At 39.1% G+C, this 19,797-nt stretch overlaps 1 protein-coding gene across 1 annotated transcript; it reads right to left on the reverse strand.

The window, feature by feature from the left end:
* Positions 1–718: 718 nt before the first annotated feature.
* Positions 719–18,504, reverse strand: LOC146638181 (uncharacterized). Its single transcript, XM_085366736.1, has 8 exons — positions 18,408–18,504; positions 15,945–16,102; positions 14,495–14,751; positions 12,880–12,967; positions 10,290–10,402; positions 7,570–7,719; positions 7,371–7,461; positions 719–1,766 (listed from the first exon to the last, which is right to left on the reverse strand). The coding sequence occupies exons 1-8, from the start codon at positions 18,502–18,504 to the stop codon at positions 1,728–1,730; spliced, it is 993 nt and encodes a 330-aa protein (XP_085222862.1). The 3' UTR covers positions 719–1,727.
* Positions 18,505–19,797: the final 1,293 nt, after the last annotated feature.

Here is a 19,797-nt window from a genome sequence, read left to right on the forward strand (position 1 = left end):
ATCTTGCACCCTGCTGTTATGTGCTGGATTGTCTCTGGGGCATCTTTACACAGCCTGCACCTGGGGTCTTGCCTGGTGTGATAGACCCCAGCCTCTATGGATCTTGTGCTCAGAGCTTGTTCTTGTGCTGCCATGATTAGTGCCTCTGTGCTGTCTTTCAGTCCAGCTTTGTCCAGCCACTGGTAGGATTTCTGGATATAGTTCAAACTCTACCACAAAAACAAAGTTTACTACTTTATATATATATATATATATATATATATATATATATATAAAGTGTATATATACACACACCCAGCACGCCCCTGCGGGCGGTTTATCCTTCAAGCTCGGGTCCTCTACCAGAGGCCTGGGAGCTTGAGGGTCCTGCGCAGTATCTTAGCTGTTCCCAGGACTGCGCTCTTCTGGACAGAGATCTCCGATGTTGTTCCCGGGATCTGCTGGAGCCACTCGCCTAGCTTGGGAGTCACCGCACCTAGTGGTGACTCCCAAGCTAGGCGATATATATATATATATATATATATATATATATATATATATATATATATATATATATATATATATATATAATTTTTATTTCACATAGAGAATTAGTGATATTTCCAGGCTAAAAATTGATTACCTCAAATACTGGATCAAGCCCTGAAACCAGTAAGTACTTTAATGGTTCACTCATCATGAAGTCAGCAGGTTTTTGGTTGTGAGCTTTAAACATAAAATGTGTAGCAATATACCCAAAGTTTTAGTTATATGTTTGATATTTGCAAACAAATGTTTGCTATTCAGCATCATCGGACTGAGTGCAGGAGCTTGGTGGTCGTGCCATTAAAGCTATGAGACTGTGGTGTAGTTTGTGTAAAGCCTGTTGAACATGGAGTCAAAACTTAAATCACACATCTTGTCCGCTGTTTGTCAAACGAACCCCTGTCATGCTAACAAAAAATGTTGTCCCAGCACCGCCGATGAAATATAATGATGCTTCCTGTATCATTAATGGTTTAGTGTTGTTAAGATTTTTTTATGCATGTTGAAAGTTTGCTGTAGTCCTGAATAAACGTGTAGCTCCTCATGTTGATTGCAGTGTAATGTTTGTGGTGTGACAGAATGCATACTTTAAATGTCTTGGCTCACCGTGTGTAAACTGCGTTTGCAATAAGCATGTATCATATGGTTCACATATGATAAAGCGTCTGAGTCACCGTGTTTAATCTGAGCCACATGCAAATTGATGAATGAAGCGATCTGCTCATCAGAGTCAAGCAGTACCAGTGGGGGGATAATCAGTATTGCTTCATTTTGGTTGAAAGAACATTTGTTGCTTCCTCTGCACGCCAGCTGCTGGTTGTCCTGCAACGTTTCATTGGCAAAACAACAAAAGAGAACATTTGCAGGTGCTTGTGCTCTTGTTAGTGGTGTTGATTACAAGGTTTGAACAATGGACAATTACTGAAAAATGTGACCAGACAGAGTCGAGGCACATGTGATGTGCATGTGTGACACCAAAAGCGGGACAGGAGCACATTGTATTTTAATTCGGTCATATATCACGATGAACAATAGTGGAAACAAAACAATGCGTGTGTGGTTTCACGGGTGTGTTTTTCCAAGGGTGTTTGGTTTTTCAAAACAATGACTGGAAGGTAAGCTAACCACAAACACATAAAACATTGCATCTCCTGGCTTGCAGAAAGTGAGAAAAGAAAGCAAAGACATCCAGGCTTCTGTCCTCATGGAGGTTTTTGGTATCCGTCGATAGGGCTCCCTGCCTGAGGGCAGAAAAATAAAATGTAAGTGAAGATGACCAAAGACAATAAACATAAGAGTGCACAAGAAGGGAATTGAGAGTGAGAAAAAACCTCAAAGAAAGTAAGTACAGGTCAAAGGATGGCTGGAAATGAATGCTACAAGTGAGATTGAGGGATATTTCTATTTTAACCAGCTGTATTTTCCTGTTAATGTGACTGTCGTAACTCTGTGTATTCTCCACACCGATTGTAAAAAGCAAATCTACTTCCAAGCAGCATATATTATAGCAAAAAGTGCAAGCTCTCTGCAGCTTTCCAAAACACGCAATTGTACATATAACAGGTTAGTCTGCTTTGTAATTTAATTCAAAACTCAAAATGGCACTCAGCACTTGTTCCTATGGTGTCCTAGGGGATCTCCTCCCAGATCTAGACAGGGCATCACTGAGCTCCTGAAAGTCTGAGGTGCAATCTGGTGCGTCAGATGGACAAGCATAATGTCCCAGAGGCATTCTATTAGATTTAGGTCAGATGTGCGTGGGGGTCAGTGTTATCAATTCCTTCATCTTCCAGGATCTGCTTGTAAAGTTTTGCCTCATGAGGTCGGGCTTTGTCATACATCGGGAGGAAGCCCAGGGCCCACTGCACCAGTGTATGGTCTGATAGTGGGGCCAAGGATTTCACCCCGATATTTAATGGCAGTCAGGATGCCACTTGCTGAGTCTGTAGAGGTCAGTGCATCCCTCCGTGGTCCCTCCCTGAACGATGATACAGGCAGCATAACGTTCTCCACAGCTTCTCCAGGTCCTTTCAAATCTGTCACATGTCTTCAAGGTGAAGCTGCCCTCATTTGTGAAAAGCACAGGGCACTAGTGGTGGACCTGCCAATTATGGTATTCTGTGGCAAATGCCAATCAGACTACATGGTATCAGGTATATTCTGTGATCTTGAGACTGTGCTGGGAGACACAGCAAACCTTGCAATGGCATGTATTGACGTATTGATACTGAGCAATCGGAAAAAATGGTCGGTGGCCTCCACCTGTAAAACCATTCCTGTTTTGGGGTTGTCTCATTGTTCCACATCTAGTGGACCTGTTGTAAATTTAATTAACATAAAAGAACCAGAATTTATTTAACAATCCTCTCTGTTATTCAACTGAACAGATCAATATCCCAGAATTTTAACTGAGTTGATGCCATACTCTGATTTAAAAGGGTTTCTTTTTTTAAAGGCAGAGTATCTTCTCCTATATTTCCAAAACTACCCAGAGAACCAGAGTTAGACTTATTGGTCTCTCAATAAGTTACTTAATCTAAACACTAGAAGAAGATTCACACTGATATTTAGCCAAGAATTTGAGACTTTTTTATTCACCTGTACTTCAGCAGCACCACTCTGTCTGAAATAGCACATCTCTCTATCTCTGCAGATGTCAGCCCAATGAACAGTAAGCGTCCTCCTTTTCTCTTTCTGTCATCTAACAATACTTATGTCTACACAATGTGAATCTCCCATTTGTATAAATCATGTCAGAGCTGGTAATGTGTTTTTTCATGGCTGTGTCCTCTATGACTCCGGTGCTCCCTGCTCCTCCAGCTAAATTTCTTCCCTCTCTCAGCTCAGCAAGGACTGCAAAAAAAACCCACTCTGCATCATCTGCACTCAATCAGAATAATTATCCCAAGAAATGCACTGCAGAGTCTGTGAGAGGTGAGGGGAATGAAGCACAGAGGCTATTGGCAATCACCTCCCTCCAGTCATTATTAGTCATCTCTTTGCTGCTTTGGAAAAGGACTCGAATGGCTTGGGAGGAAGCCATGTGCAGCCGACAGACAGACAGACAGTGAAAAGGTCTGATGTGAATCCGGAGCCCAAAAAATATCAGCCACCTCTGAAGTCTCTGGCAGCCTGGCAGCTCATCTGGGGGACTGGCAGCCATCCGCACACGATTATTAGCCTTATGTTCTGTCTGTCAGGCTTCCTCTTATCCCCATTTTTTAAAACACTGAACTTGTCATTCTGAAGATGTGAGGGCTTTGAAAAATCCCCAAAGTGGCCAGGCAGACACCTTCCACTATAAAAATCCTGCAGGAGGATGAAGTGTTTGAGGTCCTGTCAGGATTTGTGAGCTCTTCCTGAAGGACTTCTTTGTGAGACATCGTGGGGTTCCTATTTGATTGCAAAATGGCTTTGAAACCTCAAGTTCCTCAAAGCCCTCTAACTTTTTAAAGCATGCTGCAGACAGAAAAACAAAACACTGATTAGACTCTGGTACCCATGAAGTATCAGTTATATGAATGCTCTGGCTGTTCTGCAAGTCCACAGGGGACTGGCAGCCATCCTCGCATGACTATCGCTGTTTTGAATGTCTGTTTTGCTCTTGAGTTGTGCATTCTTCTTTTATCCAAAGATTTTAAAACATTACACTGGTCACTCTTACAGAATCCTTTCAAACAATCCCAAGGCTGCTACTATCTGCACACTGCTCTTCAAATGAATACACTCAGGAGAAATATGGTTAGTTTAGCTTAGCATAAAGACTGGAAAAACTAAACTGGAAAAACATAACGTTCTGGTTTTATGGGCATTAAGCAGAGGACTTTTCTTGGCTTGGAGCAGTGACTCACTGGTGAATCTGCTGAGTGATGGAAAACATCCCAGTAATGACATATTTGTTGTTTTCACACTGTTTATTTTATAGATTAAACAACCAATATAAAACACAATACTAAGTAAGCTGAAAAGCCAGTGGTAGATTATGCTACCTGCGCACAAAACTAGACTGTTTCCTTGTATTTCGGTTCTGAATGCTAAGCTAAGCTAACTAGTTGCTCGCTCCAGCTTCATATTCAATAGAAAGAGGCTTCAATGCTTTCAACTAACCCTTGAAAATAAACCCATTAAGCTTATCTCTCAAAATGTTAAACTTTAACAAACACAACACGTCAGACATATGAATCCTCCTGAACAAGTTTCCTCTTTCAATTCAGCTTTTCAGCGATTTGCATCAAAGACATTTCAGAAAATTCAGCAAATGTGATGCCCCTATCAATGCCATCACAGCAACAACAACAGAAAACTGTGTGTACTCAGTTCTGAGTGTAGCATACTATGGATGTGTATAAATAAAATAATAAAAGCCCCAGTTATACAAAGAATTAAAAACTACTAACACAATCTAAACTGGTACTTTGATTAAATCCAATATGCAATGAACATGTCATAAACTAAGCTGCAACTTTCAGTGCATAAAAATTAGGTAGTGGGAAAGAAGAACTCCCTTCCAACAACTGGTTTGGTGATTGCATTGCATTTTTTCACATTTTGTGACCAGTTTTCAAGCAGATGTGGCAAATAACTGATCGCCCAGAGGTTGAAATGCATCATCTTCAGACTCTAGGTGACTATTGTCGATAGCAAGGCGACTGCATGGGTTGCCTGGTGGGAGGCAATTGCAGTCTGTCTCAGACTGACTACAATCACTCTGAGACAGACTGGTGAAGGTTTGAGTGAGTTTGTGTCAATGAATGCAACTTGTCTGCAATATTACCAACTGGTAACCAGTTTGTGGTTATATTCCTGTATAAATACAAGGGTACCAAGCACCTGTGCCGTGTTGCAGTTAAATTGCCGCTCTGCATCAACTATGTCACTATTTGTGGAGGAATTTCTGTTTCAAAATCTATGAGGTCTTACTGGACTCCGGTGTGTTAAGACAGTGATAAAACACCAGTGAGACAGTCTGCTGCCAACTATTTACATTCAAAGTCGGTTTGACGATAACAACTGATTGCAAGTGGTTGCACACCTGGTTCCCATCTTAAGAGCAAGTTACAAGGAGATAGCTTAGATGGTTCAACAACATCATTTAAACAAAAACAACATGGCAGTGACCAAAAACACTAAAGCTGATGGTTCAAAATGGAAAAATCCAGAAGTCAGTGGGTGAGGTCACTGTGCCTACACCATCTTTTAGATACCGCCTATAATCATAACTAATTTATTTCTATCTGTTTTCATCTGTTACATTGGTTATGCTACCCCAACTTTTTCAGATGTGTTTCACTATTGGATTCTCCAAAGACCTAAAAAGTCAACGACTGTCATCAGTTATTATTGGAAGCAGTCCTGCAGGGTGACTTTCTAAAACTTTGAATGGTTCCACTTTATGTGCTGAGTGGATATTTGTAAATCCAGTTTTTACCCAGATTGTTATTTTTTCAATGTTCTGTTTTTTGGCTTATTTAGTCCTCCTATATGCATGCAGTCTGCTGTACAGACTCGTGTGTCCATGTTTAAAAACACTGATGATACTTCAGTGCACATGAATGTTCAGAGTCTTTTGGAAAACTCTCTGGCACTGCAATGAGCCCACAGCGGACTGGCAGCTGTGACCAGATGAATATGGTTTGGATTTCTAATATTTCAACACGAGTCTGCTCTTGTTTTTGATCCAAATATTTCGAAACACTGAAAAGATGGCTGTAGAGATAGAGGTGACATTGGAGGGGGGAAAAGGGGGGGAACTACAGACTGGTTCGTGAATTCTAAGGCCAAAGGAAACAGCCGATGTTTCAGGTGTCCCAAAGAAAGCACAGCACGAGCCGATTGTTCAAACAGCCTACTTTTACGTTTAGCAGCCAACAAGAACTCCATCTATATGATTAAATTGGACCTTTTTCTGTAGTTCCATACAGAAGTGTTAAAGCAGAGATTGTTGACCTAGGAGGCAGTACATCTGACTGCCCCCACAAGGGTCCCAATACAAGGATTCAATGAAGGATGGTGCTTTGGGTTGAAATACGCTGAGTTACAGTGTATTATTAGATTAGAAAGGTCAGTAAAAGTGACAATACAAGCACACATTTACATGCACATATTATGCCAACTGTCACAGTTTCTTCATGAAGAGGACACTAGAACTGTATGTATGTAAACTTGGTTATTTGGGGAACGCGCAGCAGTTACTCACTGAATACTTGAAGACTACTCAACCATAAAAAGTAAAAAAGAAAAAAACAATTATTAGACTGTGAGTCTCCTGGATATTTGACAATTCCTTCAGGGACTGGCAGTCACATCCAGATGAATGTTAGCTCTCTTTTTTCATGTCTTCTATTTCAGTCCTGAGATCACCACCAGATTTCTTAAAATAAAGGTTCATCTGAGGGCTGCAGTGACACGCGAAGAGAGCCAGCAAGCATTCGAAACTTCGAGCTGCCACGAAACTTCAGTTTCTCATAACATTATTACAGAAAATAATCACCGCCGTGCTCCACACATGAGAAGTAACAGAGCCACACAGGTACCTTAAAGTGTGCCCTTTAGACGATCCACAGCAGAGATGTTAGACACGTTTATCCAAAGCACACTTGTAATTTCTGGAAGAACTGACAGCACGGCAGCTCCTCTGGGGACTGGCAACCATACTCGAATGAATATTGGCACTGTAATGAAGGTCTAATGTTTCACGTCCAAGGTTTCCACGTGTCATCAGAGATTTCACGAGACCGAACAGGCGTGGAGACATTTTGAGTAACCTTTAAGCTGCCGTGAGAAGATTTCTTCTGCAGCAAATTTCGATAAGAAAACCATTCAGGAAGAAAAAATTAAAGTGATACCTGGTCGAGGAGCTCTTCGCACAGCATGTTTGACTTCTCCACCTGAGACTCCAGGTTGGTCACTGTGTCTGCCTCCCATGATATTATACTGCTTTAAGAGACAGGAAGTTTAAATGTGTTATAAGGTGAGTAAAAGTTGAAAAAGACACTCAGATAATAATGAACTAGTTCCTCATTAAATCTGTTCATCTATCACTACCTGTCACAGCCCTCGGCGTCCTGAAGGGGGCAGACAAGTCTCCGTGTTGGACTGCCGTCGTGTGAACGCTTTAGTTTCTCAGCTTTCTTTTCCAACCTGCTGACCTGTCGCAGCAGAGCTTCTCTCTCCTCCATGAGGCAGTCTTTGAACCTGTAGAATATGATAACTCAGCAACTCTTCGAGCACAGCGTACATAATCTCACGAGTTTCTAAATATTTGCTAATTAATCTATAAAGGAAGCAGCAGCAGCATGTAGCCTGGCTGGAGGAGGGGGTTATAAATTGTAGGGTTGATTTCCAGACCTTCCTATCCACATGTAAAAATGTCCTAAAGCAAGATGTTGAACCCCCGTGTGCTTTCTAAATTTTAGCTGCTTTGGATACGAGTTTGCCAATGTGTCTAATGCAATGTGCATAAGCAGGGCCCAGAATATGAATTATGTGCACTACCTGTACTGATTGCATTAGAAATTTCTGGAGCGGGGCTTGTAATATATCAATGTATCAATTTGAAGTGAAAAGATAGGGGGGGAAAATGCACATTTACGCTCTCAGTCAAAATTCCTCTGATGTAAACACCAGACCAACAGAACAATACAATTTAGTTTCTTACCCTGTCCTTGACAGACTGTCATACGATCCAACTTATCCTAAACATGAAATCTGTATTAATCTTTTGGAAAGTTTAATGTGAGGAATTCTGGGGCCTAAGGCTGGGACACTAACAGGAAACATTTGGGTCACAGAGGGGAGATGTTTGAAAGCACTTAACTTTCTTCAAGAATCATCAATCTCTATTTTTTTGTATAAAGTTGATCTAGTGACTCACGAAAACAGATTTTAAGTGATTCCTTAAGGCTGCAATGTTTCTTGTTTCAGTTATAAAGGCGAAACATGGGAGGTGCTTTAAAAATATCATCCAGTGTGTTAGAAGGGCCTCGGGGATTCTAGCAGAGCTTTCTGACTGATGAAAAAACATTGCTGGTTAGTTTTAAAGAAACTTATGGTTACTTCTGTGACCTAAATGCATGATGATGAGTGGTATCCTACCCACATACACTATAGTACTTAGTTAATTTCTAGCAAACTCAGCTGTCAGACCTCTATCTCAACTTATTGGTCTTTCTTTAATTACAAGAGACATATAAAAGTATTAAAAATAGGTTTTTGTGACATTTTTGGAAGCTACAACACTCTTTCCAGATCTCTTGTCCGTAACATTTTAGCACCTTTAAGCATGTTGTTTCAGTTTTACGACCTGTAGCAGCTTATGTGCTGTGGTGCACCCTCACTGCTGTTTCCAGCTGGTGCAGACAGCTGTTTTCAGCTGTGACAAACCAACCTGCATGGCAGCACAAAGATGCAGTCAGAGGCTTGTTGGGAATTGAATTTTGAAGTTTTTTTCCCCAGAGAAGATGGTGAAGACGGAGTTAAAGTAAATAAGATGGGTAGAAAGCAGACTACAAAGTCAATTAGGTCCCTCTGTGTCTGCTTATTGTGAGTATGTGTAGCTCATACTAACACAGTGCTACCAGTAACATCATAACAAGGCCAAATCATACCATGGGAATTTTAGGTAGCTTTGTAGTTCTGCCACAAAGAAACAGACAGATCAAAGATGTTAATGCTTAAAAAATAGTTTAAAAACTTTTTAAATTCATCCAAATCTCTCAAAAACAGCTATGATGTTACATCTATTGATGTCTTTGTATTGTGTTGCAGTGATATCAAGAAATCAGGATGGACTGTGCTCTCTTGTAATACCACTTTGATCCACATGATGGTGCACTGAGTGTCTAATCCAGGGGTGTCAAACTCAAATACACAGTGGGCCAAAATTCAAAACTGGAACAAATTCGCGGGCTAACGTTAATATTTATTGAAATATATTTATTCCTCCAGATATAAGAATGAATCTTTTCTTATGGACTCAAACACGTTTTGCTGAAAAACTGAATATGGAACAAGCAAAGCTTAATACTAAACAATATATATATTAGCTGTATAATACCAGTAGGCCGCTCTAATAGTAATTTGGTATGGCTTCGCGGGCCAAATGTCATTAGGCTGCGGGCCAAAAGTGGCCCGCGGGCCAGAGTTTGACACCTATGGTCTAATCTGATTTAAGTCCAAAAACACCCATTACAGCAGTATTCACGCAACATTTTAAAGAATTCTTGTTACTATCACACTTTTGTTGTGTTTTAGGTGGACAACTACACTAGAACCTTCTGGTAAAACACTGCCATCTTGTGGTGAAATGTTTAATGACATTTGCAGAAGGTAATTGCAAATAGTACCTTTAATCACTGTTTAGAATAAATCAAGTATTTCTATACAAATAAAAAATAATTGTGTTTGAGTAAATGACAGTCAGTTAAACAACTGGAATAGTTTGCTTGTTTATTTTAATCACATTTGACATGCATTAACTCTGGTAGATGCTTTGTATATTATAAGAAATCAGAACTTTACTCACTTCCAGCTAGATAAAAACGCAAGTAGATAAGTCTCCTTTCCAATAATCATTTACAAATGTATTTTCTATGCAGAACCACATTATTTATATTAAGAAGGGGTTTTCAGGGTTTCGTTTACATCAACTTTGAGCATGTGTGCAGACAATAAAGACTTTAAAATCTGATCCTGTTATGTTTTTTGGTACACACAGCTGAGATATATTTAAAAACAAAGCAAAACAAAAAAAGAACCCTACTCACCTCTTCACACAAGACATCCAGTAACGCTGTTGCTGACAAAGCCACTCGAACTGCTCTGCTGTCTCCTGAAGTTTCCTCAGGCTTCCCTCATTTTCCTGCTGCAGTTCCCTCACCTCAAAAAAAAAAAAAAATACAAATAAATAAATATATTTCTCCCAAAACCAGGATGTGACCAAGACAACAAAATTAGAAAATTATGATGTGGGCGTGTAAATATAAATCAGGAAAAGACGACATGTCATGTGGAAAGATGAGCGGGTCCAGTGGAGTCAGACTTAATCTTCTGCTCCCAGGCCTTTCACAATAATTTACAGGCCTTATCCCCTGCAAATAATTGTTCTCATGAAGTTTCTCACTGACTCTGCAGTCTGTTGTTCTCTTCTCTTGGCCTTGTGGAGATGTCTCAAAGGAAAGATAATTGTAGACCTGGATTGTTTGCTGTTTGATGGACTGGATGAAGCAGACGCCAATGCGGGAGTGAGTCTTTGAAGCCGAGTGTAAATAAATGAGGAATGTTCCGCTAATGCCTGGACCCAACACACCGACACACACCAATGCAGACCTAATGCAACATCTGAATTAGTGCTCTCACTTGGGTGGTTGTAGTTTTTAAAATTTGGACACAGTACATAAATTTGAACCGTGAGGTTTTCGGAATCCAGCGGCAGATCATTATTCACAGCTGGCACTCTGCCACACTGACCTGAACTAACCTGAGACCGCACAAACAGTGTTAATCCATTACTTCTGATTGGAGGAGCCGGCTACAGAGAAATAATCCCCGTTCACGGCAAATTCATTAAAGCTCTGTCACTCATCAACAGTTTTATTTGTGTTTCAACCCCAAAAAAAGGCCAAAGCAGTGTTTAAATAAGTGTCTGATCCTGACATCTGCTGGACAAAATCAGCACTGCAATCACTAAACTGATGATTTTATTGAACCTCCTCATTAGCCAAAGTCTTGCATTTTACACTTTTTTTCTTTTCCAGCAGCATTTGTCTTGATGAAGGGATGTCTCCCCCGGTGCTTCTGCTGAGATTTCTCCCATCATGTACAGCTAATAGGTTGTTTTAGAGGGTGGTTCTTTTCAGGGTCCAAGAATAGAGGATTTTGATGTTATATGTGATAGTCCTGAGCCCTCCTTGTTTTGCCTGCATGCTGCACCTTTCAGGTACAAATGCTTGACTGCTCTTACCTCAATAAGGAAATTACTTTACTTGCTCGATGTGCAGTTTATAGTCAATTTTGCTTATGAATTTTCCTAATTGAATGAAGTGACCCATGAGTATCTGCGTAGCAGCCATAATAAGAGCTGGTCAGAGTATATACATACTAAGGAATGTTGCTCTGATGCTTCCTTTATTACCTGCTTTACCACAAGACACACTGGCTCATCCTTTATGAAAGGAAATGCAGTAAGGCTATCTCATAAGTCGAAGTGACACACTATCTGAAGATCATTAAAAACAAACAATCAACATAACTGACAAAACCCATGAGCCTCTCAACGTTCTTTTTTTATTGTCTTGCAGTTTCTTGTTTAAGCCAGAAATGTTTGACTTTGTTAAATAAATGTTAACGTAATTAAAATTCTTGCCGCGTGGGTCCAGCATCTTTATAACATCAGAGTGAGCTTATTCACGATTTGAACCTGTGGCTTTGCGCATACCAAGCAAGATCACACTCAACAATGTCCAAACACATGGACAGTTTCACACAGGAAACTTCTTGCCTCCTTTATTATTTTATTTAAATTCAATCAGTTTAATAAAGCACTGTGTACTTTTTGTTATGATGCTATGGACAGTTTGCTTTTACCGACAGCAGTATTTACTTTATTGCTTCAGAGGCCTGATATGAGTTTGTTTCTTCAGCAGTGTTTATCTAACAGTTCTCAGATCACAGCAGAGAATCATTTTAAAATACTTTTGCTTTTTCCATAAATCCTAATCATCAGTAAGGACGCGTATCAGATCTCCAGACGCAGTGCAAACACTGCAGCTCTCTCCGCTTGGCTCATCCTGAACTACTCATCAAAAACATGGTGAAGCTGCTCAAATGTGGAACAAATTACCAAAGGAGCTCAGGCTGGTGCCGACTACTTTTAAAATAGTTTTACATTCAAAATATAGACCTGCACATTTACCAGCGATTTCAATAAAACGTACTGTATCCAGATTTCTTACAGCAGATTCCCCTCCTGACGCAAACCCCAAAGAGATTTGGCAAATGTGTAAACTGCTACACAATAAAGAGAACTAAAAGTATGGAAGGTTTTGGAAAGTATGAGTAGCTTGTTGAGTGTTACTAACGTCATGAGTGTGCAGCTTCCCCTCACTGCCCCCTCACCTGTGATATCTACTTTCAAAGAATGAAGATGACCACCCTGAAAAAGTCGATGGTTCAAAACAGGACCTCACAACACAGTGGCTGTGTCCATCCTTTGTATACAGTCTCTGCATGACTTTTCAGAGACACTTTTCAGAGTCTTTGCACCACAAATATTACACCTTCAGCCTTTTGTTTCGAATTTATATGCAGTAAACTCTGAGCTTTGACCCACGTCACTCCTAAACTCTTCCTTCTCACCTCCTTCTGATAAGTTCTGCGGAGATCTGTCAGCTCTTCTGTCAGCATCCTGTTAGTTTCTTCTAGCCTTTCCAGCTCCACTGTCTTACTGTTGATGACAATTAGAAAAATGTCTTATTTACCTGTGTCAGCTCATTAAACTCTGCTTGTAGCCAGTTTAATTTTAGTATCTTTATTTGATCTTTCATCAATGTAAAGTTTACTGTAAGATAAACACTCATACTTAAAATTTACATTACTAAAGTAACTAAAATACTCACTCTTATCGTAGTGTGCTTAGATGTATTTTGTTTTTTCACACTCCATTTATTCATTTCTTTGTAGCCATCAGATAAGGAAACATGTTGGTCTTGATAAAAGTTTTAGGGTAAATATTTTGCTCTCTGCGAACGCCCAAATTTCTTTCATCTGCATTTCTGGAGTCATAATGTGATAACAAACTCTGACACTAAGCCGACACTCTGCAGGGATTTAACGTCAGCAGACTGAAGCTCGCCGCTGCTCGGAGGACTTTTCAGCTGATTTAAAGTCGCGGGTCCAGACTCGATGTTTTTGTTCAGCCTTGAAACAACAGTCTGAGACAATTTTCTTCTCTGTGCCGGGCAGCCCGTGACAGCTTTACTTGGCTTCAGTTTCCACAAGATGGTAATCAAAAGTCAACCGTTTTAATGTTTTTTCTTTTTCTGTCTGCAGCCTTATCTGGGTTAATGTTCATTGTGTATGTTTTAATGTCGATAAGGTTTTAATCAAGTCATTAACAATTCAGCAATACAGAGGACAGGCGGCTATTTTAGTTTCTCCAGAGCTATGCAATTTTTAAAAAATGGAAACTGTACACAGAAAGGTCCCAGACGGGGTTTAAAACTCTTCTTGCTGTGAGGTGACAGTGCTAACCACTGTACCACTGTGCCACCCACAGTAATTAGTGGATTAGTCCATTTTTTTTGTGTAGAATACGAAGTAAGAACACAGCATTATAATGACGGCTTTAAAGCCCAGAGTAGAGGTCCTGAGCCTCTTACATCTAAAGTCAAATGTTAGTATGTTAAAAATGGCAAAAATGACTCCAGACAACCACAAAAAGAAAATAAAGTTAAAAAGTAATCCAAGATTTCTATTAAAAATAACAACAAAGAGTTTTGAAACAATTACAAAGAGCAACAAAATGACCACAAAGAGACACAAAACGTATAAATTGTTTCAGAACTAGCTGGTGTCAGTTACAGAGAGATGCAAAACTACCACAGGAGATGCAAACTGGCCACAAAGAGATTTAAAAGTTAATACAAAGATACCTTAATATAATATAAAAATGGCACAAAGAAAATGTAACAACGTGAAAAAGATGCAAAACTACTGTCTTCATCAAACATAAGGAGATGCTTTCATGTCTCCGAACCCCTCCACTGTCTAAATGTGCGTCTGTTTTGGAGCATGTCAGAGTATTAACTTAAAGTTAAAAAAATGTATTCCTATATTACATGAACTCATTGTGTGTTTTGCGGCTTACCTCTGCAAGTTTTTCTAAGTAAACGTAAACCAAATTGTGCTGTGTAAAGTAAAGAAAGAAAACATGATTCCGTGTTTTGTCATACTGGAGAGACTGAAGATTTACCTGCGCAGCTCTGCGTGGAGGCTCTCAGTGAGTGTAGCTCTGTGCTGGGCCTCAGCGTACAGCTCTGTCTGGAGATTTTCTGCCACCTCAGTTCTGTGTTGGGCCTCAGCCTGCAGCTCCTCCACCAGGCTCTCCAGCTTCACCTCAGAGCTCTGCAGGCAAAGCAGCTCTGCGCCGACCTGCCGCAGTAGCTCTGCATCCCAGGAGCTCGCCTCCACTAGCAGGACCACGCGCTGCCGAAGCAAGTTCACCAGGTCCTGCGGGGAAGATACGGACATACTGAGAATACTGCAGATGTGCTCACGTGAACACTTCAGCACTTCCTATCCTTTTCAAATCTCACTGGAGACATGCTATGCTCCAATACAGTCTGCATAAGTGATATCAGACACACCTTTAGGTCAAAGAGTTTGGGACAAGCCTAAACCTGATACTGTCTTTGAGGGGAAAGTGAAGGAGTCAAGCTCTCCAAAACTGTAATAAATACCACTGATGTCTCTAAGAGGCCTGATAATTTGTTACTGTGCAACCTTAAAGTAGGACACAGGATAAATGCTGAGCTGTGCCCTGCTGAAAAATGACTTGTGTCTCTAAAAGCATGAAAAATAATCCTTCTGACCACTTTGATAAGCTGCTGAAACAACTTTAACCTAATTTTAGAAGTTCCAGGGAAATTAATATGACAAGAAAGCTGTTTTGATGCTCATTAGATTTCTTTAGTTCAGTGAAATGTCTCTGTGGTTCAAAACTCTTACTTCTTGTAGCTCATACTTATGCAGTTTGTAAGTAACCAATGCCAAAACATCAGCATTTTCCATGTGCAAACACATTTACTGTAAACTTAATTCCACTGTAACTAACAGACAGCAAAGATGAGCTGATTTGTTGATGTCAGAGGTACAGATTATGTGGATAAATGGAAAGTTTCCTATTCATTTCATAAGCTGTATTTATCCACTACTTCTTAAGAATATTTAAACTAGTTTAAGTCTAGTTTAAATGATTTAAACTAGACTTAAACTAGAAGCAATATATTTAAAAGAGAGAGATTTCTGTACAGAAACCAACCAATAAGAAAATCTATAGATATACACAGATGTCACTCAGCAGCAACACTCAGTGACAGTTTAAATTTCAACCAAGTAACAAATACAATCCAACAAATACTTACATCCTGCAAAATGTAATTTATTTCCACTTCTACTGTAAAATGAGTAGCGTATGAATGAGCAAGAACTATTGGGAAGTGGCAGTGATTACAGATTCAACTAAAAGCGAATACCTCAGAGCTTTGTGCAAGTAAGATGTGAAGGTAAAACTTTACGGTGTATTTATTAGTAAATTATTAGCAACTTACTCTATTTGATCTATGTTGAATATATAAATGTAACATTTATAGCAGACAGCCTTGTTCTGTCTACATGTAAAAGATAAGTCATAATCGGTCCACCTGCTGCTGCTGGATCCTGCTGATGAGTTGGGTCTGGTTCATCCTGAGGTCCATATTGAGCTGGTCTTGCTTGAGGAGTTGGGCGGTCACAGCTTCCAGATCATTCTGCAGCCTTCTCTCCCTCTCTCGGGACACCAGAAACTCTCTGTCCAACACCGCTGAGGCCACAAAACCAAGAAGAGTTAGTTAAACTGAGCACATTAGATGTAACTGTGTGGCTGACTTTACTTAAATACTTAATGTTAAACAGTCAATTTTGTACTGCAGACATTTATCACTCCAAAGACATTAATCACTGATGGTTTCATTTCATTAACTGATTAGTGCGGGAAAAAAATAAAAAAGTAAGTTAACTAAAAAATAAATCATATTTTAAAAATAAAATATGAACAGTGTATCAGAACTTCTCTGTAGTTTGTATAACAGTTGCCAGTATGTCTATTATAATACTTAATGCACTTAATGTAATAAATAAATTCTGCTTAAAAACTGATACATCAGTTTTACCAAGCAGAAAATCTACTGCATAGACTACTTTTGATACTTAAAAATACCGATTCCGTCAGTTATACTTAATTAGCTCAGTTATTTAAAAGTTCTATATTTAAACCATTAAGTAAGTAAACTCTGAATTGTTGTAGTTTTATTGATGTAGCTGCTCAATAATTGTTTTTGCTGCAACAAATTATTTTTTATTCAGGATTAACATTTTCTTAAAGAATAAATGAATATAAATAAATAAAATTTAAAAACAAAGTTAAGATGTGAACTTTAACCACTGATTGTTTTAGTTTTGCTTGTACTTATTTTTGTGTGTGATATGTTTAATTAAGGAGTAAAAAGTTGTAATGTAGCACAATTTTGTAGAGTATAATACTTACATTCTGATTTTTTTCTATAGTATATTTTTCTATAATACAGTACTTGAGTAAATATACTTAGTTACATTGTTAAGTTTTTATGTCAGTACAGCTCTAAATCCTTATGATACCAAAACAATAAACACACAACCAGAAAGGCTCTCAAGTACTAACATCAGTACTAATGTAGGATTTAGCCTGTTACAATATTTTTTAATTTTATAACATGGAATAAAATTTTAATTAAACATGGAATTTAATTGAATTAAAAAAGTAGATAACACCACTGTCACCACTCGCTACTCTTACATCTTATTACAGAGGTAAATGTGCATTGTAACTCAGTATGGGCTTTAAGTAGATCAACACTGACCCAGATTGCAATAAAAACAGATAATACAAACTGTAGTTATATTACATGTTAAAAAAAACTACCAGAAATTTCTGTAAATAAACTTTGCTCTAGTCAGATACCCTGTAACTGTGACTGCATTGACTTGGAAACTGTTGCACAATGACTATAAAGTTGATTCTGTTAAAGTGTAATCTGCTGCAGGAAACATGCACTTTGTTTTCTGTTTATTAAGAACACCGGGCTCAAACTAATGCAGCGACCCTGCAATAAAGCCTGTTTTCATTAAAGATCAGTGTTTTAGTTCGTCACATTTTACTTGACAGCGTAAAGATGAAAGTATTTCTTTTCACGCAAAACATGTGTGGTTCTTCTAACAAACCTGTGACCTTCGATTGAATTTGATGTTTATTTGGCAAGCGTGTTTTTCCATTCAGGAAATTTGACCCTGGGTCAAGTGGATTCCAATGCACACACACAATGCAACAGCACATAAAGAGATATTTACATATAAATAGATGAAACAGCAGGTCAGACTGTTCCTATACATGGAATGCAGAATGTATTAATATGCATTCAGCATATGCTCTTTATCATAGTGTAAAATAAAATTAATACATTTTATAAACTGAGCTAAATTAAGTTTAGAAATTAAGCTAAACTGAAGCTAATCAATTTATATTTTGAAACATGTTTGCCATGTTTCATGTAGTTTTTCTTTCTTTTTTTCCAAGACATTTTTCAAATTATTATTACTTTATTTTTCAGATTTATTAGTAAAGTCTAACTATGGACATTTGTGACGGGCATTTGTTTATTACCTTTACTATTTTTACAAACAAAGCAATCTTTAAAAACTCATGAATCTATAAGTAAGCAGCAGCACTTCCATTTTCAACAGTCACATAATTATACTAAGCAACTTTTTCTGTGCAGGACTTTGACTTGTAGCAAAGCATGATAATAAAGCCAGCAATACTTTGACTAAAGAAAAGGATGGGAGCACTTTCTGCAGTTCTGATGACATTTTAAATATTAATTTCCATCTTATTTAAACTGTTAGCTGTATAGACATTGTGTGGTGCTCATCTGATCTACTACTTGACTATAATCTGAACGCCTCAGTGGACTCAACATTATAACCTTCCTGAAGGGAGAAGAGGGTTTTTTTTCCCTTGTAGTAAACTAGCAGTTTTCATGTAGATAAGAGATTAACAGTCAGCTGAACCCGTCTTGACCTTTGTGACTTACCTTTGTCATGAGCTAGGCGGGTGCACTTGGCCGTCAGATACTGGATCTGACTGAAGTCCTCGTCCCGGTGTGCTCGGAAAAACCGCCTCATGATCATCTGTGTCTCATCTGCTCCCTGAAAGACCTAAAACCGCCTTCCCATGATCCTCGGGGCAGGGCGGGTGTGTCCCACATGGTCTGAGAGGACATAGCGTGCACATTTCCCGCAATATTTAACCTTACCTGAAGGTCTTAAAGAGGACTCCTACCTGGTGCACACCTACAAGGGGCAGGTTTCAGCATTAAAACAAGCTGCTGTTGTCACAACATGGAAGCGAGTGCTGCTGCGGTGTCTCTCTGTGGATTTTCTTGCCATCTGGCCTGCTACTTGAATAAAGAGGGAAAACTAAAGTTTGCATCATGCACAAAGTAAAAGGCTGATCTTATTTTATATGCAAATTGTGTTGTGAAGTTCTCCCCCGAGGCAGTGGCTGAGCTGAAGAGGTTGGGCATGTTGTATCTAGCAGACAGGAGTCTTTATGGCAGCAGCCTCAGGTTAGTGCTTTATTATATATGACTGCATAAGAGGTTTAATAAAGGAAAATCCCATGAATGTGCATTAAAATCTAGAACTTTATCAAATGTATTCTGTTAAAGTGTCTATGTGTTGGTTTAGGTTTGATATATTGCCATGGAGATGAGCTCACTATGTTTTCAGTATTTTGTTGCTAGCAAGTAAAAAAATCCAGAGGACTGTGCAGCCTTGGTGAAGGTGAGCGTGTTCAGGTCACTGACTGTTATTTACTTTACAAACAACATGGAAAAGCCTTCTCTGTAAGTGATACACAGCTTTTCCATTTATTTGAGGTCATGTACAGGAAGTCTTGAACTTTTTAGGACAAATTTACCTTCAGCGGTGTGAGGCCACGGCGCATTGGTGCTCATAAAGGAGACGCTTTGTCTTTATTTTCCTAAATCCTTTCTCCTGCTTTATATAATAGAGCTGGACACCTCGAGAGGGGACTGTGGTTCGCTCTCGAACCTGTGGTCCAGTTTTTCTGCCACCAGAGGGGGACACACTGCCTCTAAGAGCCACTCCCCTGTGTGTACAATCGAAGACATTTTTTGGATTAGGTTTACATTCATGGATATTTAAAATGAAGACAGCCGCAAAGCTTGTTACAAGCCCAGCAAAGGAACACGAAAATAATAAATAATAAAATATTGAAATTATTTTAAAAAACATAATCAAAATAAGTTGATATTTTAATTAATTAACTGGTACTATTATTTATTTAGTTTGCTTTTTCTGGTGACAATCTGCACATTTTCCACCATAATGGAGAACCATGTCCCAAAGCAAATGTAGCAGATAGCTATGAGGCTCAGAGATCTCCATTTTGGATCTACA

The sequence above is a fragment of the Diplotaxodon limnothrissa genome, linkage group LG2 (assembly GCF_057381915.1).
Source record: "Diplotaxodon limnothrissa isolate DT_005_m linkage group LG2, D_limnothrissa_male_GT1.1, whole genome shotgun sequence".
In the NCBI taxonomy this organism is placed as follows: Eukaryota; Metazoa; Chordata; class Actinopteri; order Cichliformes; family Cichlidae; genus Diplotaxodon; species Diplotaxodon limnothrissa.

Excerpts from the sequence above, each read along its gene's own strand:
- LOC146638181 (XM_085366736.1), bottom strand. The coding sequence starts at position 18,504 with ATGATCATGAGGCGGTTTTTCCGAGCACACCGGGACGAGGACTTCAGT. Across the intron at positions 12,968-14,494 it reads CTCCACGCAGAGCTGCGCAG|TAAGACAGTGGAGCTGGAAA; the intron begins GTAAATCTTCAG and ends TGTCATCAACAG. Across the intron at positions 1,767-7,370 it reads GCGAAGAGCTCCTCGACCAG|GCAGGGAGCCCTATCGACGG; the intron begins GTATCACTTTAA and ends TTCTGCCCTCAG.